This window comes from Anabas testudineus, chromosome 6 (assembly GCF_900324465.2).
Source record: "Anabas testudineus chromosome 6, fAnaTes1.2, whole genome shotgun sequence".
NCBI classification, from domain to species: domain Eukaryota; kingdom Metazoa; phylum Chordata; class Actinopteri; order Anabantiformes; family Anabantidae; genus Anabas; species Anabas testudineus.
In genome coordinates, this window is record NC_046615.1 from 9,620,612 (window position 1) to 9,646,059 (window position 25,448).

General features: G+C 40.2%; 1 protein-coding gene across 1 annotated transcript in view; it reads left to right on the forward strand.

Annotated features, from left to right (window-relative positions):
• Positions 1-24,979, forward strand: part of lrrc4ca (leucine rich repeat containing 4C, genome duplicate a) — a 47,092-nt gene extending 22,113 nt beyond the window's left edge. Inside the window, exons 2-3 of the mRNA XM_026366086.1 lie at positions 6,404-6,477; positions 22,821-24,979. Coding sequence (XP_026221871.1) covers positions 22,871-24,811 — 1,941 coding nt within the window. The 5' untranslated portion in view covers positions 6,404-6,477; positions 22,821-22,870 and the 3' untranslated portion in view covers positions 24,812-24,979. The remainder of the gene's footprint in view (positions 1-6,403; positions 6,478-22,820) is intronic.
• The last annotated feature ends 469 nt before the right edge of the window (positions 24,980-25,448 follow it).

Consider the following 25,448-nt stretch of genomic DNA (forward strand, 5'->3'; position numbering starts at 1 on the left):
GCATGTCAGCATTTCCTTTCTTAACTCTACTATCAAGTTGAACTCGGAACACCTGTAATGAACTCGCTGCTTAATGCTGATATCACATTATAAATCCACTTAGAATCCCTTGCATTGAGCCCTAGAGGGGTTCATGTACTGTAGCTACACGCACATACGCTCACTATCTCTCTTGGTTTATATAGCATATAGCATTATCATAGCATTATCACAAGTTGTAACTTCTTAAGTCTTTCTTTTTTTTCTTTTTTTTGCTCCAGAACACGTCATAGGTGCTGCCAAAACCTTCTATGACTCAGACTGAGTGAACTGGCAGCAGTGCAGTGATATCCCTTGTAGTTTTTTTTTAAGTGAGGCTTGCCTTTCTAACAAATCTGAGAAAGATAAGTATTTCTGTTTGACTGGTGGGTTTAGCATTTGCATTTACTATGATTTACTGTAATTGAATTAGACTAGTACCTGACGGGCTGGGAATGGCGTAGCAAAGCAGGAGGAGGGAGACTCTGGTAGAGCAAAGTCCCATGCTATCAGCAGCTTGACTCCTGATTGCTGCATATTGTAGAAGATTTTACTAAGCAATGTTGTAATAATTGTTTCAAAGAACATGCAAGTATGCATGTATTCTGAACACACAATCGTCTTGGCCCATAAAAACACAGACAACACAAACACTCTCACGTCTCAATCCCTGCAGCTGTAAGTTAAATAATGCAATGGTCATTATGTCATGTGTGCATTAAGTATTTGATAAAGAATGAAAAAAGGTTTATCCTGAGGGTAGTGCAACTAAAAAGGTCACGGTATCATTAACATCAAATGGCTTTATCCTCTGGATTACATTAATATATTTAGCAAAACTCACCGCTGCAGTCCTCAAAGATTATAATATTTCCTGAATACAAGTGCAAATATTTGCCTGATAGCAGCAGCATTAATTAAAGTTAACGCATTCAGGAAGTCACAGTGAGATTAGAATACAAAAAAAAGACCTGAGAATAGAGCTCATGCTTGGGGAGCACAATTATCCAGTGCTGGGTTATATTAAAGTAAGTCAGTTTATGTTTAATATCTCAAATCAAGAGTTGGGAACCTGGCAGGATTGGAGCATCGGTAGTATGGAAGTGCATTAGACCTAGGAAAGGTCAAAGGGTCACTAATAAGATTCACCCTTCATTCACTAGGAGCTACACTGGGCCCTCCACAAAAGGTCAGATTGGGTCAAAGAAAAACAACCTAAATCATTCTCATCATTCATGAATATCCATATCAAACATCACAGCAAACAAGTGGTGGTTGTCAAAGCCCTGGTTCAAATATCCAACCAACATCACCAAGTAATGACACTGTTAGCACAGCAAAAAGAAAAAGAAAAGACATTGTGCTGACACAACAAACTATTTTATGCAGTTTAGCTGCACGCTCTCACTGCCCAAACCCTTTTCAGTGTTAGTTTTATAGCATAGTTAGATTCTGACATTTGATTATAAAGTAGTTCAATGTGAGTGTACCAAGAAGTAAGTTCCTGCATCAAATGGGACACCAATTTAACTATTGAATTCCTCTAGATAAAAAAAAACAAATGAGCGACATTTCATAAAGCCACAGAAGGGGCAACTTAGGAAACATCTCTCTAATTTGCCAGCTTGCCGTGTTCCTTCGATGGTGCAGCTCTCCTCTCTTCCTGGAGACAGACCTGCCCATTACACTACAAAATGAAATACGTGATCTAAAAAAAAAAAAAAAAAAACTACTGCCCTCATCACTCTTCTTCTTTTTTTCCCCTCACACTCATTTGTCCAAAGATTTCTATCTACAGTACCACTGTCCCACCTTTTGTTCTTCATTTGTATCCTCCCTTTCTCGCACTCCAAGGTTTTCTTTTCTCTTAACTCGCTCTCCTTTCTTCTTAACTTACATTTTAATCTTTGCCCTTTCATCTCAACTCACTCCATCATTCTTATTGGATGTATTTTTTTTTTTAGGGATGACCATGTGCCCTCATTCTTTACACATTTACTAATTAACAAGGATTGTAAGGAGAGTCTCAAATCCCTCTCACAGTTAGCTTCCTAATGTACTTTATGATTCTACGTTGCTTTCTCAATGATTTGCATTATATTTTCTTGTTGGCTTTGTGTGCCATGTCTCCTGTACGACACTGTGGCAGATTTTTGTTCAGAAGCTTTTGCCAGTCTTTCATTTGAGAGTCAGACTTTTTGAGGGAGAGATTTCATATAGGTAATTTACTGCTCCCCCCTCTCTGTGGGGATAACCATGCACTCTGTGTCTTTCATCTCCCTTTGCTTCTTCTCAAACTACCTTTCGTCTGACTTCTCTCTCTGCCTTTTAAGTATTGGGTATTGTGTCCCTATTTGCCTCCCTCTGAATATTTCCCTCTCCGTGTCATCCTTGATGTCTTCTCTAAGTTTAAGCATCATCAGGTAATTGTCTTAATACTAACGGCAGAGTCTATAGACCACGGTGTCTTCAAAGGCTAGTATTTCTGATAGGGCCAAACCAATTACCTCTCACATCATGAACAATTGACAGCTGGTGTGTATACTGACGAAAACCTAAGACAGAGGGCACTATGAGTCCATTACACAGGCAGATGAGTGGAAGGAACATTTCCTTGTCAAAAATAATTAATCAAAGAGACCAGACTGGCCAGAGTGAACCCAGGAGCAAAAAGAATCTTCTATGTGAAATCTTCACTCTCCACATCATAGTCGTTCCACCTTTTTTTCCTCCCCTTCTTGTCTTTGTTATTCTTCCACTATAAGCCCAATCTCCTATCCTTTCATGCTCTGTGCAGAACATATATCACCACCTCCCCTCCCTCCCTCCTCTAGTCGAAATCCCCTCGGACTCCAAATGCTAATTCAGTCAAGCACTTAATCAGAGATATTAATTCCATATCTCCCCTGATTGCACTAATTCCACTCTGCATTGAGTTTTTCTGCAGTATCCCTTTGGTGTGGCAGCGTATTGAACTGTGACGTTAACCAACATCTGCAAAAGCATTTTTTTGTAAAAAAGCGAAAATGTGATCTGATGACAGCAGATGCGTGGTAAGGATAATATGTTCATGCTGCAGTCTGTACCGTTGCGTGTTTCTCTGTTAACCCTCAGCCCTACAGCCATTTCAATTCCACTGGACTAGATAGCCATGTTCCATGTCATGCTGAAAAGAATTACATGTAGACATCCTATTAGAATAAACAGACCTCATCTTGCACCAGCTTGCCAACTACACAAAAAAAGGAAATCTGGCAGCAACGTCCAGTGCTTTTGAATCACTTCGGCTAAGTAACACATTGTAGCAGCATATTTGTCTGTATTTCAAGAAAGTCTGGTCGTCATAGCCAGTGATTATTGACATCAAATTCATTATACAGTGTAGGAGCAAGCATTCCTTTACAAAGACATGCATGTGCACGCACACACGCATACCAGCACCCAGAGATAAACAGAGTATGCAAGAAAAGCCTGTAAGCTCTCATTCTGTCTACTGACAAATGGTGTACATAGCTGGGATGTGTATTAATTAAAATCATATTAAAGTACTGATTTAGCCGCATTCTGATTTAATTAAGTCACAGATCATGTAATTGAGAGAATTACAAAATTGCATTCTTTGTTCCAGATAATTGTATTCCGTATTAATGCCTACTTTAAAGTCAGTTAATTTGTTTTATCTCACCCCCATCGTCATCCTCAGTCTTATATATATATTTATATATATATAGAAAATGTGGCTTAGAATCACTGTGGATCTGCTTCATGTTAAACTACAGAGATTTCATCTATCTATCTATCTATCCACCTCTCTATCTATCTATCTATCTATCTATCTATCTATCTATCTATCTATCTATCTATCTATCTATCCACCTCTCTATCTATCTATCTATCTATCCACCTCTCTATCTATCTATCTATCTATCTATCGAGACTCTCTGCCCACTTGGTGGTTTGGCCTGGCGAGAGCCCTCTATCAGACACAGATGGATTTACCATTAGATAATGACAAATGGCAGCCACAGCTGAGCTGATTTCAGCACTTACTGCTCCTTTGGGAGCCTCTACTCACCTCACTGCAAACCACACTGACCACCCCCCCCCCCCCCTCCCACCCAAGATCTTAATTGAGTGAGTGGTTGTGCAGCCAATTGATTCTGCCTGACGTGCATTTCTTGTCATTTCCAGTGGGTGAGATAGTGTCACCTGCGGGTCAAAATATGCTGTCATCTGGAGCAGAAGGCTCTGACATTATTCTTGATTTGCTGGACTAATGCTCTTTGAGAGGGGAGCTCTCTGAGAGTGCATGGGGGATAAAGATAGAAGAAAAAAAAAAAGATTAGTTGATCTTTGATGCCCTGCAGACCCCTAAAGATAGAAATAGAGGTTTATCAGACTGACTGATGTTGAAGATGTGATGTGATAACAAATGGTGCCCTGGAGTCCATACATAAATGTAATTGCTGCACTGTAGGTGCTGAATCTTCATTACTGTTTTCAATGTACTTGAACAGCTTCATATTTCTGAATCAAGTTTGCGTTTCAAGAAGAAGCGAGTCCAGCCTTAAGTGGCCTATCAGAGGACATCAGGGAGAAATGTGCTCTCTTCAGTGGCTGTGACCTTCAGTGACTTTGTTAAACTAAGCTATGTGATCTGATGTCATTTGCAAAAGATCTGGAGAATAAAGCTGGGCTGCACATGAGCAAACTTTAATGTTTGGTCAGTCCTGTGGTGCAGGACATAATATTTTATGCAGATGTGCTTTTTTTTTTAGAAGAAATTCTGATATAAATTTTTAGCAGTTCAGTAGCTAAATTGCAGTGGTTGCATTTTGATGTATTAAGAATTAAAGTGCCAGGTTAAAACAGCACTTTACAGCATCTTGTAGTTAAAAGACAAGGCACTGCAGAGATGTTTATGAAGACTAGCAAATCACGCGTTTTATCTCTTTACTCATCCTAGAAGGATCCAACTTCTTTTGATGTGGCAACTCTCTACCAGACCCGACTGAGCACGTTTTTTTTTTTTTTTTTCTTAATTAGAAAGAACATACATCTTTTAGACACATTTTGATAGTCTGACTCAAGACTGCTTTGAAAAATGCAATGATGCGGTGTTTAGTCTGAGCAGGAGGAAAGCCAGGGTGTGTTTTGTGCGTGCGTGTGTGTGTGTGTGTGTGTGTGTAGTGCAATATTGATGTTGTTGATAATAACAACTATGATAATGATTACAACAGCAAAGCCCATATCCATCATTGCTATCATCTACTTCACAGGCATAATTTGTCATTTAAGTTTCAGCCGCAGAGCACTGGATAGTTCTTCCTTAACTTACCATACTACACTTGATGTTGTTGTACACTATGTCTTGTTTTGTCATCTAACATTAGCATAGATCTAAATTTGTCACAGACAAAATAAGCAGCAAACCGTCCCTACTAACAAACGTTAAAACCTAGAAAAAGATCTTCCGATTTATAATTTGTCTACTGTAAATCTGAATGCTTCTTAATGATAACATTAAATATATCATCACTAGAGGATTGTCTTGTGCTCATGCTTCCCCCCACGAACTCACTATCTCAGAGGCAACTGCCTTTAATTTCAAATCTATACACCATTCTGCTCCGTTAGGCATCAGACGCACATTAGATACGAATAGATAGATTTGCAGTGGCATTCACTTCTTGTCATCTGGAAGTAAAGCAACTGTAATGTGGTAATAGAACTCGCAGGCAATAGTGCATAAATGAGACAGAGCCAGCCAAAGCCTTATCTTAAAACAAAGGTTGGGGTCATGATAGGTCCACGCAGTAATGTTGGAGTGGATGAAACACATGCTTATTTGCACTCACATTTCCTGCACTGCTTTAATGGATAGCGGGTGAGATGGAGAGGCTTATCTCCATTTGCTTTTGTCCCCCATAATTTATTCAGCAGGGTCTGTCCTCTGTGTTGTGTGTATGTGTATTTGTACATGCTACACATGTGTTTGTTAGGCTTCGTGACTTTGTAGTACATTTATAGTAAAATACTGTAAAGCCCGTCTTGTTGGATAGCAGTCATCAAAGGCACTAAAATACCAGCATCGGCCGAGAACGCTGAGGGAAGCAGCTGAAAGGAAAACTAACAAGATGACTCAATGATTATTTAGAAACAGTAAAGAGAATTCATAATTAGATGTACTCTGTCCTGCAGGTTTAAAAAATTGTAGTTTTAGGTAGTTCAGTAGATACAGTACATCACAACCGTCCCAAATCAGTGCAGTGTGGGCTGTTTTCCATCAAGCCCAGGAAACAGAAGAACCGCACAATAGATCAAGCTCTAAATCCACTTTCTATTTTAATTAGGATTCTTACAATTATTTTTCTCGTGTTTTCAGGGTCACGTTTACAGCAGATTGGAAGTTAACACGAGGATGTCCAGGACCTGTTGGAATTGTGACTGAATTGGCAGGTAAGAGCAGAATTAGATAAAACCAGGAGCTTCATCAGTCTGATGGAGTCTAGATGACTGAACCTGGAAGCGTGACAGTCTTCACAGACAGAATTAAGCTTAATCACCTGTGTGGAGAACAATGGTTCATTTAAACCCAAGTGATGTGATGTCAGGTAAAAATAACATGTTCTCCCTAGTAGAATGAATCTTTGTAGCCAGAAACAAATCATCCTTATCATCTCAGCAAACTACCGGTGTTAAAATACGTAAAGTGTGAGAACACAGAACAGTCCAACGGTGTCTAATTATGGTGGATTGGAGGACATACTGTACATCACCACTGTATTTCTCTGTTGTCCACCATGTGTCACTTATGCGATCATGAAAAGGATTTTATTGGGGAAGTAAATCTATGGCAGAAGAAATGTACTTTTTTTCACCATTTATAGCTTTTGGGTTTGAACTAAATAACAACAGCGTCTTACAAAGTAAACAGCAGCGACCACTGCCTCCCAAATGTTTCAGCTTCTGAAATGTCACCACATAGGTTCAAGGATGTTCTGAATGAGTAATCAGACTACACTTCAAGATGGTAAAGCCTTATGTTCTTTCAGATATACTTTCCAAATGAGCACACAAGCACCCCAGGGTCTTTCTTATTAAACGTCTTTGTTCAATCCATAAAGACAATTTGAGGATCTTTTGAGACCATGCTTGAATTTGTTTGGCAGCTTGTGTAGAGGAATAATCATTTTGGAAAATAGGGACATTAAGAGGGAACATTATTTGCAGCAAGGGGCGCACTGGGTCCTTTAAAATAGCCTCCCTTTCTTTGGCTGTTTTACGATCACACAGAGCAAATATTGACCGTAATGGCTCCCACACGATGGTTAACCATACCATTACAGATACGCAACCACGATTAACAGGTGAGACTGGAATTGTGGGCGTACTGTGAGCATCCCTCGACTTTTCCAAGATGTAGTCCCATGTGCCTATTTTAGACTTTTTATAGCTCTTTATGTGTCTTTGTCATTCACTGTTGAATACATACAGATGTATGTTGTAGTCATTCACATGAGTCAAACATATAGCCCCTAAACCTCCACTTATAATTTTGGCAACATTAAACTGGACATTGAACACGTTTTAGAGAAACACAATCAAACAAGAAAATGATTACTCTTTAAATGCCAAATAAATGCTGTCTTACTGGAGGATTCAGTGTTCAGAATTTATTTGATTGACAGACAAGGACAGAGAAAGATTCAGCCTTTTGGACTTAACCCGATCACAGCCCCAGCACTGGATGAGAAATGACATGTGGCTGCTTTGATGCATGAGTAAGTCTGCGGAGAAGATGGAAAGTAAAGCACGGTATGAAGTTATCGAAGTGGAAAAATAAGAAGGAACTTTATGACTCTCGGCAATGTTTCTATGCTGGTACCTCTGCTCACATTGTAAGAAGTCTATTTTCACAAGACATTTCAACTTTGCGTCAGCAGTTTTCTTTTTCCTTAGAGCGGGCTGCACACGCCTCTCGTGTGAACAGCCCTGCTGCCACTCATGCATGTAACTTCCACTACACTTCTGCTCTAGTTTTTGGTGTGAACCACTGTTGCAATGTCTTGGAGCATTTATACACAACCACTGTTCCTCGAGGCTGATGGCACTGTCTGCGATGCATACAGTACATTGTCATACTTCTTCTCCGTGTATTATAACTGCCACAATAAATTATTCTGTTTTTTTTTTCTTTCCTATCTTTTAACAGCAGCAGCATCGGCAGATGCCGACTCTCTGGCCTCTTTGAAACTCCGTTAGTTCCATCGCGTTGCTTTGAAATCTCACATATAAAAGTGATGATTTTCAGAGCTCTTTAAAAGCTAAATGGCATTCAAGTTATTTGATATGACTTGCACGACTAGTTGCTTTTGTGATTCGCTTACTTCAAAGCTCCTTTTCATGTGGTGCCTCTCTTATTTTATCCACCCTTTATATCCGCCCCATTGGGGCAGGAGATTGGGTTTCATCATGGAAATAATATTGCATTTGTGCAATGGAATCAATTCAGCTGTTTTTACTTCCTCTAAAATGCAGCCTTTTCCTCTGGAAACAAGGCAAAGCTACTGGTATCGTGCATGTTCCCAAGTGTATGCACTCACACGCCGTGATGTGTTAGTGAATGAAAGCCGAATTATTCATACTGTATCGCAGGACAACTGTAACATAATAATACATCTCCTCACAGGGGCCCTCTGCATCTGAGCCTCACTGTTCTTCATTTCAATCTTGGCATCATTTAATCAGAAAACAAACGTGATAGATTTAAACTAAATATGGATAGTAAGCGATTTTTTTGTGATTTAATATCCTGTGTTTGAGAAAGTGGTAATTTAATATGAGTATAATTCTCCCTTCTTCTTATTACTTCAGTGTGTGGCTTATTATGAAATGTCTATTTAATTAGTTCATCTTTTCATTATTATACTATTTAATATCTTGCGTTTGCGTTTGTGAAATAAACTAAAATACCCACCTCAAGCATCTGTTTACATTTAGGTAAATTTAGATGCTGGATTCACCTCTGTCTTTCTTGTAATGACCAAACCACCAGAGGTCCCCCCACTCTCATTGTTACGAGTATGAGAAGCAGCATATTTTATTTGACATTTGGCTTTTTACTTATTGCCTTTCTCAGCGTCAGTAGCTAATCTCTTCGCAGGTGCTATATAGATTTGACCTTCAGTCCAACTGATGTAACACGGGTATACTGACATCAATCAAGGTGATATTACAACCATGCGTCCTTGAATATGTCAACACTGAATAGATAAATCAGAGAAATCAGTCATATGTTCATGGGAGAACAGAGATTTGGTGTCTGCTCAGACATCCAGATCTTCTCTTAACCTACTGGCTAATTGGAGAGATTTAAGTCTGCTCTTCATCTTACTGTAAAACCACACGAGCTGCTGAGTTTTTGTGAATCCATCATTAGGCTGCTGCTGGACTGTGCATGTCCAAGGGGATTAAAAATGAACATGAATCTAACTGGTGAATTAACTCGCACAATCTTAACAGACTATATATTGTCTGACAGCCTAAACGTTGCTTTTGCCTCAGGTTGGTAGATAGTGTATCACCAGTGCGATTCCTGTATCTATCCTGTCTCACACGTTTTCCCAAACTCCATCTCAGGGAGACAGGACATCCGGGTTCACAGCCTCACAGTGACCTGAAGCACAGTGCGCCTCAGACTCAGTGATGCATGCTAACCCTGACCTCAATCAGACACCGGAGTGACAGCAGTATTACGTACAGACCCCTTTACACTGTATCCTTGAAGAGTAGTTAGCAGCCATTTTCTGCCCATAGCTACTCTGAAATGTTCACAGGGTGAAGAATGCTTTTATCAATACCTCTTGTCACCCACAGGCCCCCAGCGCCAACACACTGCTCACTGTGAAGCAAGAAGGCTGTCGCATACACAGCTTGTGAATTTGCACGTTAAATGCGCACACCGGCACACTCTCACTTAGACACACACACACACACACACCTTCTGTCTGCTCTGTTGGCATAAATACATTTACAAGAAATTATAGAATTAAAATATATATAAAGATCAAATTAGCAATATTGTAATGAAAATCATAATGCTAGAATCGACTTTTTGTGTGGATTTGGATGTGCCTTTTGCATTTGTGTATTTAAATCTAAAAAGTGTCCACCGTGTACCAACTCATGCACATGCACATTCTTCCTTGCATGTGTTATCTTGGTCAGGTACTTCTGTCTGGAGAGGCCGGTCGGAATTAGTGCTGCTCATTTATCAGGAAATGTGTCTCAGGGGTCATCCTCCGAGGAGGGAGCAGATTGCGCTGTCTGTGTACAACTAGGTGCACCTGAATAGCAAGTGCGATGCCCTGCAGTGATGATACACCATCCTCACGCGCTGGTGAAAACACTAGCAGATACTAGAACACTGACTCACAAGCAAAGCGTCGTCACCGGGCATGGCCTCGTTCAAAATAGAGGCACATGTTAGCACTTTAAACAAGATAATGTTCACAGAAAGAAGCACTGAGGGAAACAGACATTGACAGGAAACTTGAGTTAGTTCACACTAAAAATAAAAGACCCCTAAGCACAGATTAGTTTGATACACCAGGCAGTAAAAGAAGGACAGAGACAAACAATTTATCCCCAAGATTTAAATTTATTACATCAAATTTTTTTTTTTTATAAAATATCAAATCAAGTAACCTGCAGCTGGGAAGGACATATCATTACCGACTACAAACTCAAAGGTTTTAGTCCCATGAATTTTATTTTTGCTTATTCTTACTTTATGCAAGGTTCGAAGTGAATTGTGGTCGAGTAAGGAGCTTACCCAAGTGTGAAGAGTTCATAATATAACAAATTGAGACCTCTGATGCAAAATATAATAAAAATACACATTTCCATAGCTATATAGTTTCTAGTTAATGAACAGTGTTTACATTTATTCGGATTATTCCAATGTGAAAGAAGGGGTGGATGTAATTTTTAGAAGTTAGGGTGTGTAATTGATTTTTTTTTTATAAAAAAAAAAAGCACTGTAATATTTCTGAAACATGTCTTTAGGGGACATTTAATTAATTTCTTGTTATTTGGCTCAACAAAAGCATTTGAAGATCCCAGTTGCCATCCTGTTTCCATTGTTGTTGCTTTGCTCCGTTGCTTTCCCTTTATCAAGGTGAAAATGACACAGAAACGCAAATTAAACCCCATTTTTCTGGAATTAATACTCCAGTGCAAAGGGAACAAAGTCGGCCCTAATTATGAGCCTTGTCAATGTTGTCATACTGACATTTGTGTAGTGCAGAGCAAAACATCATGCAGACATAATGGTTTGCAGGTTGAGAGCTAAGTAGTGCTTCATTGTGTTCAGAGGCCTATTGGTAAAGATCCATACGACATAACTGTAACAGTCTCAGATCTGTCCTGACTAGAGGCGTATGTTGTGTGTTATAATCTGTTGTCGCAGCATGTGAATTTACACAGTGCGCTTTCCAGCAAGAGCAAAGTTCTGTTGCTGTGTGCTGATATCAAATTATTTTGACAGCCTGTTGCTAAATGTCATGTGATATGCCTTTACAGAAAGAAGATGCCTGTGATGCGACACTGTTAAATACTGTATGTGTTAAAAGTTGATTCACATAAAATCGTTCATGGGGAGACCAGCTGAGACAGAACCCACTGCTTTTAGCTGATGGAACAGCTCGTTAGATGAGCTTGCAGCTTCCTCTTCTAATGCCATTTCTCTGCCATTGTATGTTTTCTCTTTATTGTATACGTTTCGCACTACTACTAATTCGGAAAAGCGTTTCTGCTTCTTGCAGCATCACAAAGAACTCAAAGTCTGCACTTGGAAGATGGAATAAATAACAGGAAACATAGTACCTGGAGCACTAAATCACATAGAATACACAATGTGTGTGGGCTGGATTTTATATTATGCAGCAACCAGAGAGTTCAAGAGCAAGGACTTTTACCTCCAGATTACAGTAATATACTGCTATTTTCCCAGTTATTCATAAGCCTAGTATTTGTATTATAAGGAGGGAACAAATATTGCACAAGCCACAGCTGCCAGTACTGGTTCCAAGCCTGGTGACAATTGGGGAAGATTGTGTCACAAAGAGCATCGTGTGTAAAACTTATACCAAATAAATGTGCAAACCATGACGTTAGGGATGAACGCCACAACGCTAAAGAAAAAGAAATAGTATAAAATGAAGATGACAAAGCACAAAGTAGCTTTGTTTAGTAACTTCTTTATGCATTTTCATGCAACAGTTGCTGGGTAAATTAGCGTTTGTTGGATAAATCAAATTCATTTTACCATCTTGTTATGGATGAGACAGACAAGCTGTGAATGGAAGAATGTCAGGCTGTGGGCAGGGGAGCAGCTGTCAGTTTGTCTCACTTGGCTAGTTAGCACCAATTCAAAGTACTCGGCTTGTCTGTTTCACTTGGCTGATTAAAACAAAAGACACTCAATAAGAGCTACAGAATGACCATGTTCAGTTTTTTTTTTTTTTTTCTGGCAGAATTTTTGAACACTTTATTATACAGTGGCTTGAAGTCAGTGCATTGATCTGTATCTTAAGCTGTTGAACTCAGGGGTACACTTCTTGGTAAATACACTAACACACAAAACTACACACTGCCTGTGTTGTACTTACAAGGTAATATATGCAACTGAGCAAAATATAGAGTAGATACACATGCAATGTGCATTTGTGGTAGACTGTGGTAGAGCAGTTTAACCTGTCTGATTAGTTGTACAGTAAAGATACTTATGAGCAATAGTATCAAGCCAAGAAAGCATATTATGCTGTTACTGTTACTAACACTGCAAAAACCAAAGAAACCTGCATTCACTCGTAAAACATTCCTGAGGGCAAGGTAATGGCATGATACAATCTAGACAGTGTAAAAATAAGGATGAAAAAGAAAGAAAAAATAAGTAGCTTACAATATATGATATTAGAAATTTAACTTTTTATAATAAGAAAACACATGCACAGGGTATTTCACCTGCGTGTAGTGCTACTGTCATTAACTCATACAAGTGTAGCTTGTTTTCTATTATGAAACCAGTCTCGAAGCAAAACAACACAACAGAGGACAAGCAAATACATTTAAAAAATGATTTTAATAGCAAATAGAGAAGCAATGCAGTTGAGTCATACTGTATGACACACTGTTTGCAGCTTCAAAATATGATGACTGTCAACTGTCTCAGCAGACACACAGCAGCCCCTGACATTGCCTCAGGTTGAGGGTGCTATATCTTTACCCCAGTGAAATCCCAATATACTGCTTAACATGAACAGTGACAAAACGCTGTATGCAAATGACAAAGTGATTACATGAAAAAAATATATAAGCATATGACGACTACAACAAAGAGGCCTACCTTCGTCTAATCTATTTATGCAGGGAAGCTGAAGAGGAGGAAGAGAGGAGATGGTTTGTGATGCATGTGGTGGGTATCCCTCCCACACTGGAATCCATAAAGGATTCTGGTTTATATTTGGAGCTGTTGCAAGATTACTGGCATTATCAAGAAGTGACCTGATTTGATTTATATCTCATTAATCTCTCTCTCTCTCTCTCTCACTCACTCCCTCTCCACCCTCTCAAGAATAGCATACACGCCAACGTTCCTCTGTCGCACACAAACCAAACCCATTCTCCGAAAAATTACATTTCAATACAACTAAACTGCATCACAAATGTCTTTTTTGCTCCAACCCACTTACGTTTTCTATAAATATAGTGACCAAATGTTTACAATTAACATAAATGACAAGCCACAAAAAAATTTATACTAAATATGTATTAAGTGTACTGTATATATTTGTACACCCAAACATCAGATCTTTATTGTTTATTCAGGGTTATTCTAGTTAATTCTAGTTTGTCAGCTTATACACCCTCTGTCCAGCCCAACCACCTCCTCATAACTCGCTCACCATTAATAAACAAAGTGTTGCCTTCTTTCAGAAAAAATACATTTCCTTGTATACGCCAGTATAAATATATATATGATTATGTTTTCTACAAATTGTGGTTAGTTGCACAGGAACAGACACGGTTGACATATCGCACTCATACAGTCTCATCCTTCCCCTCACCATGCCATGCTATAAGAAACCCAAAGCCTCTGTCAGTCACTCTTCACTAAAGAGTTCATAATCAGCAGGCATCCGAGCATTAACTGTGAATGAAAAACGCCCCAGGCGAGTGCCCTCTTCCTTTCGTCACCTTTCAAATGAAACCATGAATGTGTTGGTGAAGCCTGGAGACAGGATGTATCTATTGAGCATAGAACGAGAGCAGAAGAAAATCACTCTGTGCTTTTTGCCATGCAGTGGACGTCACCAGACCTATTTTAGGGGACTTTAGCCCCACCAGAATTTCCTGTAGCCTTACTAAATAATTCATTCTGCCTTTTCTGGCTGATTTATAATGCAAAAATATGTTACAGTCTCTAGAATTACAGTACTTATGAAAAGGGCTGAGATTAGGACAAAGTACAAACTGCTGTGCAGCATGATGTGTGCACTGGTAAAAACAGCTACTAAAATGTAGGTATGCATAAAACCACAAAAAAAATAAGAGTGGCATGATGGGACATAAAATACATCATTTGTGAAATTATGGTATCAGTTGCTATCAGATTTGGTGCCTTACCTGAACTCACAGTTTCACCCTAATAAGGATTGTTTCATCATAGACATAGATATAGACCAGATTTCATACAAATAAACATCTTGACATCACATCAGTAGTATTGCCTCTAGTTATTGCTAGAAAGTTAGACTAGATCAGTAAAATTGTCAAATAAAAGTTAAAGATACATGATTGATAAAGCAGCATTGCCTTTCCAATTGACACTGATATGTTATCAAATGTTTCAGAAAAACACTATGCCTAACTGCACACGATTATTGGTAAATGTGACTTTTGCACGGCACTCATTTGTATGTAGAATGCATATACAACATATACTGTATACACCACCAGAAAGCCTAATACGATCAATACATCCTGTCAAAAGTGCTATAGTTCTAATTCAGAAATACATATTTTGAAGAAAAGAGATGACAAGCACACCACTCACACTCCTTTGCTTTTCTCTCTTCTATGTTTGTGTTGGTGGGGGTCTAAGGACACAGGGTGTCATTGTTGTACAGATTGTAAAGCCTCTTGAGGCACATGAGTGATTTGTGTTATATAAATAAAACTTGATTTGATTTGGTTGGTTGCCACACAAGTATTTATTACCAACGAATGAGGTGAACTCAAGAGACTTGGTGAGTGCAAATCATTATAATCTCTCTACAGTGCAATCATAATATGTATAAGTAGGATTTTGCTCATTGTAAGCATGTTGAGCTGAAAAACAAAAATATGTTCCAATAATGATCACAGTCATGAAAACCCTTACCGTTACACTTATACCCTGATTAATGAAATACTGTTTGTGCACAGTATTATAATTTCCACAGGTGACTTTGGGAATGTTGGGTTTTCTGTGTAATTTATAGTTATATTGTTACATTTTGTGGGGTCTTAAACCTCACAAAGTAAAGTACCCTGAGGTGACATTTGTTGTGATTTGGTTTTAGTCAAATTAATTGAATTAAATTGAACTGAAATTTTGAATTGTAATGGATGATCTTCTGATGTGTTTGTGCAGTATGAATATGAATTAGCTTATAAGTTATGCAAAAAATTAGTCTCAGACAGTTTGTGTAAAAAGCAGCTAGCGTTGGCTAATGTCCATTGGCATCCAAAAGTATTGGAAAAATAAGGCCAATTACATTATAGACTGAAAACATTTAGGTTTAACATCAAAAGAAGAATATGAAACAAAAGATTAACATTTCAGCTTTGATTTCCAGGTATGTACATTCTAAAGTGTTAGCTCAGAAGACATCACCTTTTGGTTGAACTCCCCCCCTTTTCCATGTGAGCAAAATTATTGGAACAGACTTAAAATAGATTAAAGTGAATAATAATATTTAGGTGCAAATCCATTGCTTGTCGGTAAAGATTCTCAGTTGTCCAGGTGAAATTATCAGGAAGTTGACTCCTGGCAACTGGATTTTCTTCTTGTTAGGTTGAAACATTTAGCTACTCATCCAAGTAGATTATTCTGTCTGAAGATAGTTGGTTATAGACCACAAATTTATCCTCCAGGTTTAGTTTCACTCCACTCCTGACCTGAATAGGTTTGTTAGGTGAAACAATGGAGGTGTCCTAATCTCGGGGGGACTCTTATCACCTAAAATGAATTGCTAGGTGTGTCCAACCTGGTGCAGGTGTGAATTTGGCCTTATCTTTCTGGGGATGGATGAAAGGGCAGCATGACAAATGGAAGACAGGTCGTGTCTCCACCTCTGATTAATAAGGGGGTGCTGATTTGCACATGCAAGGATTCCTTCACCCCTCTCTCCAACCACTTGTCTTCTCTGTCTATATATGTGAACGTCACGACCCTCGAATGAGTGTCCTTTGTCCTTAAAATGAAGGTACACAGCTGATTCAGGTCCTGAGGTGTTACTCCTCCTGTGCTGTGCTATCCTCCTGTCTAGCAGCTGTTTGGTTTCTCAAATGTACAGCTCAGAGCATTCGTCACTGGTCCTTTGCTTGCATAACTGCCATATTTTGTTACATCATCAATGAAAATTATTGAGCCTGTCCTAGGAGAAGCCATTCGGCCCAAGCCATGACATTACCCCCACAGTTTTTCAAAGATGAGCTTGGGATTGTGAGCAGATCCTATCTTTCTCCAAGCTTTAGCCTTTCCATCACTTTGGTAAAGATTCATCTTTGCCTCAGCAGGCAATAAAACATTGTCTTAGTACAGTTGGTTACACCTCTATAAATATAATTTTAAACAGGCAAAACCCAAAAATGCTATTTATTGTTTAAATAATCAAAGTGATACAACCCACCTGGGCAACAAAACACAGCTATCAATACTTCACTGAGTTCAAAAAAGTTTTTCTGACAAAAACATATGAGGGACCTGGTCCAGAAGCTCAAAAGGCGCCGTAGCTGAAGCTTGCAGCATCAGTGCGAGACCCTAATAGTGTGGGTGTCACCAGACGTTGTCTCCTCACACCTTTCAGAAAGACCTTTAAGGAGAGGATGAGTAAAAATAGTCTATCATTAAAGCCCTCGTGACATGATGAAATGGCTGCTGCATAAACCTTAATCTTAATAGTGCTGTAGGTCCAAATTCCTCTCCAGTAACAGCTGGAGAAAGACAGCACCAGAAAAAGCGGGCATGCTGATGGGGAGACCCCCTTTTCTGTAAAACACAGCCCATTTCGCAGCATATGATGCTGTCGTAGAGGCTGCTCGGGAACCCTGGATTGTAGCGATTACCTAAGCAGAAAAAAACAAACCCCCCCAGAGGCTTCCTTTCAGTGGCCAAGCCAGCCGTTGGAGAGCACATGCCCGCACCACGTGGGCTCCAGCAGCTGAGCAGGAATACCAAGATGCCCTGGTCTGCTCCGGGGCTATTAGAATTGCATCTAGACCCTCCTCCCGGATTAAATTCAGGAATGATGAAATCATGGTCAGTGGGGAAAAGCTTACAGGAGCTGTTTGGGGCCAAGCGAGATGGGCAAATGCATCCACTTCCAGCAGTGGGCAACCCTGTGCTCTTTGGGCACTGCGTACAAACACACTGCAAATACATCCACTTCGGCCTGACCGAACCTGTCCCAGGTCCAGGTGAGACACCAATCCACTGGGAAAGTGGATTGGTGGCCCCCTCAGGACGTGAAGTCCACAGCAGTGTTGAGCTCTCCAGGGATGTGCATTGCTCTCAGTGAGACAAGGTGTGCATAAGACCAGAGCAGCAGCCACCTGGCAATCCTGAGAAGGCAATCCACAGCACTCCACCCTGCTGGTTGATATATGCTGCCGCTCTCATGTTGTCCATCCTGACTACCTCGTGAAGGCCCCCCTGTGGCATATGAGCAAAATATACCACCATTTTTCCAAAGTGAGCTCATTTATGTGAAGAGACGCACAGCTTGGTACAGTATTGGTACATTACCCCCTTAATAAAAGGGCAGGAACCTCCTGTGCTGGGGGATGATGGAGATGTGGAACTAAGCATCCCTCAGATCAATGGAAGTGAACCAGTTGTACTGGCTGCATAACCTGCCTCATTGTCAGAATATGAAATCTGAACTGTGACAGAACCAGGATAGGTCTCATCTCCACTGACTTCATGGGAACCAGGAAGTAACAGGAATAGCCCTTCTGACTCCCCTCCTCCGCACCACCGAACCCCCTTTGACAGCAGCTTGTGCAGTTCTGCTCAGTGCACACACCTATGATGGAGAAGAGAGACGAGTCTCCACCACGCCAGAAAAAGCCAGTGAGGGGGCAGCAAACTGTAGGGTGTGATCCTTGCAAACCAACCTGTCCATGGTGCATTGCTTTCATCATTCAGGATAACACCCTGAGAGTGGATGAGCCAGAGCACATTGTCCCACTTCTGTACAGCATGTACAGGTCCTCTCCACTGCTGCCCAGGAGGGTGAAGACCTGTGACTGGCCCATAGGGGGCCCCAACTGTTCAGCGGCCCTCTGGACCAGCTTGGACCAGGATGCAGTCAGGTTGCACGTCCTGGGTATCGACCACCATGACGGGTACAGGATCAAGCCAGGCCATCTTACTGACAAAGGTGCCTCCAGCACAGGAAAGGTGGGAAAGCCATCGACCATGAAGCCATCCCCCTGAGTAATGGGAGAGTAAGTAAAGACAAGGGGGTGTCATCCCGAGCTGCCAGTCGCTTTTCCCCCACATGGTGCTGCTTGCTGCTGGCACTGCTCCAAGGACATCCGTATGCAGAAGTAGCAGAAGGCTTTGGGTGTCAATGCAGGGCCTGCGTGCTCCTCTCCCATGCACCTTACTCAGCGGGGGTGAAGGTCATTCTTAGAGATGAATCCCAAACCGCACTCTGGGCAGAAGCAGGTCTCGCCATTGTTGCACCTGGAGGACATCGTTCTCGAAGCCTTCTTCTTGACAAAGTCTAACATGCAGTGCTGGCTGAAGGAAAGAAAGGGGAATATATACCCGCGCGGAATATGTTGGGTATGTGGACATGTAAGAGAGCATTCAGTCTGGACAGATAAAAGGGCCCACTCCAGGTGGACGTTAACAAAAAAAATTTGCTGGCGGGAAAAAACCCATAGAGCGAAAGCCTAGCGGACAGAAGTGCATAGTATCCTTACTTTGCATCGTACAATCACATCATATCTCACTGAGTGGAGTATTAATCATATTGTATCACATTGGCAGTTGCTGCATATGTATCTACAATATATTGTATTGCAGAATGGTGTATCAACATACATATTCTATCAGCCTCACATGAGAGATATACTAATATACCTACAGTATATATACACATGGTATATAGCCAAGAAATGTAGGGTACTTTATACTCTGCAGAGTACTGTGGTAATATTATCTAGTTTATTGGCACAAAAGGTAAATGGCCAAAAAGTCATGGCAAATATGTGTGCTGGGGGTGGGTGGGTGAGTGAGCTGGGTGAGTTAATTTTGGGAAATTACAGAACACAATTCACTGTCTGTGGTCACTGAGTAATTCATGGTGGAATAAAAATCACACAGTAATTTAACACACCATTTAGCGTTTGGTACCGTATTACATTTATTATTTGCAGTAGTTTTCGTCTGTGTACAATGTTATGCTTCTTGTTACCTACAGTACAACTGCATGCTACTTTTTATGGTTTGCTTCAGTGTGAATTGTTTACAGTTTACAAAACACAAATTAATTCAGAAATGCTCAAGATCTCGCTCCTCAGTTATCTCTTTCTAATTTGTTAGGACAAGATTAAAAATGCCTTCTTTTTTTATTTCATTTTCCTCCTTGTGTAATTCCTTCATTGTAAATCCAATTTTTGAGCACTCATTGTGCGAGGCTGTATTGTTTCGCTTTGTAAATCGACTTCATCTTTTCTGCTGCCATAATGTCGATTTGATTCTGCTGATTCATTGTTTATCTCTATTCAAGGTTGAACTGTTGAAAAGGAGGATAAGTAAATAGTGGGACAAGACATAGGGATTTAGAATTTACTAATCCAAACTGTGCACCATGTTTTATACAGTCCATATCTGAACCTTTTGGAATTTCATGGTTTTCTGCATTCATTTGTCATACAACGTAATCTGATCCTCATCTAAGTCAAGACTATTAACCAATATATTGTGCCTAAAGTAGTAACAAAAATCTGATCATTTATGTCTTTATTGAGAACAACCATAAAAACTTTATAGTGCTAGTGGACAAAAGGCAGCAATAAACTCAACCAGGTTCTTCCTGTAGCTGTGGATCAGACCTGCACATCATTCAGGAGGAATTTTAGCCCATTCTTTCAAGCAGAACTGCTTTAGCTCTGTAATATTCTTTGGACATCTCATGTGTGTGGCTCTCTTTAAGTTGTCCCACAGCATCTGTATTGGGTTGAGGTCTGGGCTCTGACTTGGACACTCCAAAAGTCAGATTTTGTTTTTCTGAAGCCAATTTGTTGTGGGTCATTGTCCTGTAGTAAAAATTACCCAAATCATGATGTTTCCTCCACCATACTTTACTTTTAGTAAGTCCACAAATATTTTGGGTTCACATACTGTTTCCTCTTGCACTGTGGGGTTTTTATGGCTGTTCTCAATAAAGACATGGAAGATAAGATTTTTTTATTTGTTAGTTATTACTTTAGGCACATTATATTTGGTGATACTCTTGACTAAGATGAAGATCAGATCACATTTTTGACAAATTAATGCAGAAAACCACGAAATTCCAAAAGGTTTTTTCTCCCCACTATATATAAAGTGATTTTCTTTCTCATTAATTTACAACATGCAAGCATAAAACTAATATTCTACCACAAATGGTACCATAGCCACTTTTTGTTTCATTAAGAGTTTTAATCTCTAATGAATGAAAGTCGGCAAGTTGGAATCTGATTTTTAGCCTGGTGTGTGATCTCTGTCATATTTGCCTCAACTTCTGCATAAAAACACATTGTTCCTGCACCCTAAGGCTTTGGCTTCTCAGAATTTGAATTTTGTAATTGAAGAATTAATGGAGTCAGTAATCAAGCAATTAATCAGTAGTTACTGTAATAGCTTGCTTGTTCTTAAGTGAAGACCTTTCTGTTGCAGATTAGTGTGTTGAACTTTTTGTAAAAGTAGAAAATAATGTAATCCCATAGCCCCATTCATGTACTTGACTGATTGTGTTCTCCTCAAAAACTAACTGTCATGCTAATGCTGTTACTCTGCAAAAATATTTCAAGGCGAGGTCGCAGACTCATTTTATGTCAGCACATAATATTGCAGTAACATTATTACTTAAGTTTATCTACAGTAATTAACATTTGACATTGTGTATACAAATCTATTTATAGCAGCCCTTATTGTGAGTGACATTAATTCATTGACAACAAATAATGTTTACTTTCAATGACCTTATTTAAAATGACAGCTGTTTCACTTGAGTGATTAAGCACACTCCATGAGAAGCGTTGCCTCTTTTAGTTCACATGATTACTCTGTTTATAGATTCAAATGTATTTCTGTGACTATTTTCTTCATGTCAGAAGTAGGAGATCTGAAGCTTAATAACATACGGACCAGCAGATCAGTAACTACCGCTGTCATTTTGCTTTAACACTTTCTATGTGAAGTTCGCTTTTTTTTTTCTCTTCATGTTCACATTGATTTTGCAAATGTTCCTCCCACATTCAAAAACATTCAGGTCAGGTAGATTAGAGACTCTATAAATGCTTCTTTTTATCAGTGTTAGCTGTGTGACTCACTTCCGACCTGCTTAGAGTGTTCCCCTGTCTTTCACTTACAGAGTAAGAAATCAATCTTTCTCTGAAAATGCTGAAAAATAATATTCTTATGGCTATATAGTAGTTGAGACTGAATTTGTGTTATATAAATACAGATGATATGCATATCTCAGCATTCTCCTTCCTTGTGCTTTTGCTTTTTATTTTTACTCTGTATAAATAAAACCATTTTCAACCATCACCATTTTAACTTCACTGTGGAACCAAGAAAACATAAACAGCTTTTAGGAATACTAAGTTAAAACACACATAGAAACAATTAAATAAATATCTGTCATTCAATCACACTCCATAGCATCATCTCGCTTAATCAAAGGATACATTGTTTGTATGTTCACTGTTTCCTCAAGAGAAACACACAAACACTTACAAAACAAATTCCCCGGTCCCATTTTGGTTTGCTTGCTTGAGATTCCAGTCGCATACGTGCCTTTGAGGAACTGTGAGTTGTAATCAGACGTTTCTGGATATCTCGTCTCGATTGAAGGACTGGTGGGTGGTGAGCCTCCTTATTATTTATGTCCCCTCAGTCTCAAACATAAATCACACAACACAGCAGTCATAGCAGCTTTTCTTCCCTCCCTTCTTTCTCCTTCGGAGATACGGCACAGAAGTCAGGGGCTTCATTGTGATTTTGTTTTATGTGACTGAGATTGAGAGTGCGAGGACAGTGCACCCAGAAACAGAAATGGATATTAGGCTTTCTATCAGCGCTGCAAGTGGGTTTATGTTTGTCTGAATATTAGAGGCAGATACACAACCTAAAGAATGTAATATAGTATAATAAAGTGAAAACTTTGTGCATTTCCTTTAATTTAACTTTTTTCCCAGAGCATTCAATCATCTAATGTGGCTCCTCTCTCTTCTGTCTCATCTCATTTCAGTGGGCCCAGATCGTCTTTCAAAGAGTGGAAGACCAGTAAATGAATTATGAATGTTAAACAAGATGACCTCCTCGCAGCAGCAGCAGATGATGAGAGGTCCTAGGTGGAATCGGGCCTTGTCCGACCCTTTGTTTGTGTTGCTTCTGGCTCTCCAGCTGCTGGTGGTGGCAGGGCTCGTACGAGCTCAAACCTGCCCCTCTGTCTGCTCCTGTAGTAACCAGTTCAGCAAAGTCATCTGTACCCGCCGAGGCCTGCGGGAGGTCCCTGATGGCATCTCTACCAACACACGCTATCTGAACCTGCAGGAAAATCTCATTCAGGTCATAAAGGTGGACAGCTTCAAGCACCTAAGACATCTAGAGATCCTGCAGCTGAGCAAAAACCACATACGCAAAATTGAACTGGGGGCCTTCAATGGACTGGCAAGCCTCAATACCTTGGAGCTTTTTGATAATCGACTCACTACCATCCCAAATGGGGCATTTGAGTACCTGTCCAAACTAAAGGAGCTTTGGCTGAGGAATAACCCCATAGAGAGCATTCCCTCCTATGCTTTCAACAGAGTGCCCTCATTACGGCGGTTGGACCTTGGGGAGCTCAAACGGCTCTCCTACATATCTGAGGGGGCCTTTGAAGGGCTGAGCAATCTGCGCTACTTAAATCTTGGAATGTGCAATTTGAAGGAAATTCCCAACCTTATTCCCCTGGTGAAGCTGGATGAACTAGAGATGTCGGGGAACCAGCTATCTGTCATCCGGCCTGGCTCTTTTAAAGGGCTCATTCATTTGCAAAAGCTATGGATGATGCATGCTCAGATCCAGACCATTGAAAGGAACTCTTTTGATGATCTTCAGTCACTAGTGGAGCTTAATCTAGCTCACAACAACCTTACCCTCTTGCCCCATGACCTCTTTACTCCTTTACATCACCTGGAGAGGGTGCATTTGCACCACAACCCATGGAATTGTAACTGTGACATCCTCTGGCTTAGCTGGTGGCTTAAGGAGATGGTACCAGCAAACACCAGCTGTTGTGCCCGCTGTAGTTCACCTTCTCAGCACAGGGGACGATACATTGGTGAGCTGGACCAGAACTATTTTCACTGTTATGCTCCTGTTATTGTGGAGCCTCCTGCAGACCTAAATGTGACAGAGGGAAGTGCTGCAGAGTTGAAATGCAGAGCCAGCTCTTTGACCTCAGTAAGCTGGATTACACCCAATGGATCCATCATGACACACGGTGCATACAAGGTCAGAATCTCTGTGCTGAATGACGGCACTCTGAACTTTACCAATGTTACAATGCAGGACACAGGTACATATACATGTATGGTTAGTAATTCTGCAGGTAACACAACAGCATCTGCCACACTCAATGTGTCCTCTACGGAGAACAGCAGCTTCAGTTACTTCACCACAGTGACAGTGGAGACGATAGAAACACCGCATAGTGAAGGTTTCACCACTATTGTGCAACAAAAGGTGGGTCCCACCCCCTCAGCTGGTACATGGGAGACTATTTCACCCACCTCTACAACTACCACAACGGTCCGGACACCACTCTCCACTCGTGCAACAGAGAAGACTTACACAATCCCTGTCACAGAGCTGGGGGAGGGCTCCTTGAACGGCTTGGATGAGGTGATGAAGACCACCAAGATCATCATCGGCTGCTTTGTCGCCATCACACTTATGGCAGCTGTCATGCTGATCATCTTCTATAAAATGCGCAAACAGCACCACCAGCAGAACCACCACGCCCCCACGCGCACCATTGAGATCATCAATGTGGATGAGGACTGTGTAACAGGTCCCGGCATGGAGGGCCACCTGACTCTGCCTCCTCTTGAGCACGAGCACCTCAACCACTATAACACCTATAAGACTGCATACAACCATGCCTCCACTATCAACTCCATACACAGCTCAGCGCACGAGCCTTTGTTAATCCGGGCCAGTTCAAAAGACAATGTACAAGAGACCCAAATCTAATACATTTTTTTTCTAAATGAGACCTTACAAAACTGAAGGATTTACATAAAGACATGACTTTACAGGAAAATACTGATAACTGGTTGCTAAGACTGTAGCTCAAACATAGAGGAACAGACTTGTGTTTGGCATATCAGTGGCTGGTGATGTTTATTCAATGACTTTGGGAATTAGGGTATGTCTACTGTTTCAAAAAGTGTCTTTACAAAACAGAAGTTATTTATTTAAGAAAAAAAACTATTGTGGTTAAATCAAGAAAACTGTATTCTGCAATTATTTTTTCAACACTTAATTCATGTTTTGTTTACTTCCTCTCATTTCATGGGATCGGTTTACTAATATGCTCAAACTCTGTTTGAAGACATCTGTCAAAGAAATTATTGTTCTTTTTTTTTTTTGTGCAGACTTTGGATCAGATGAGATAGTAACCTCATTTTCCCCGTGAATCAAAGGAATGTAGAGCACACTAGTGATTTTCTCCAGTTGTGGATTAAGTGATGAAATCTTTTGTGACCATCTATAACTGAGATGAATAAAACACTTGTTCATTATTTTACAGTGAGTCACAGAGCTGTCAGTGATAGAATTTGATCATAATTCAATGTTTTGTTATACCTGTCACATACATATTAGGCAC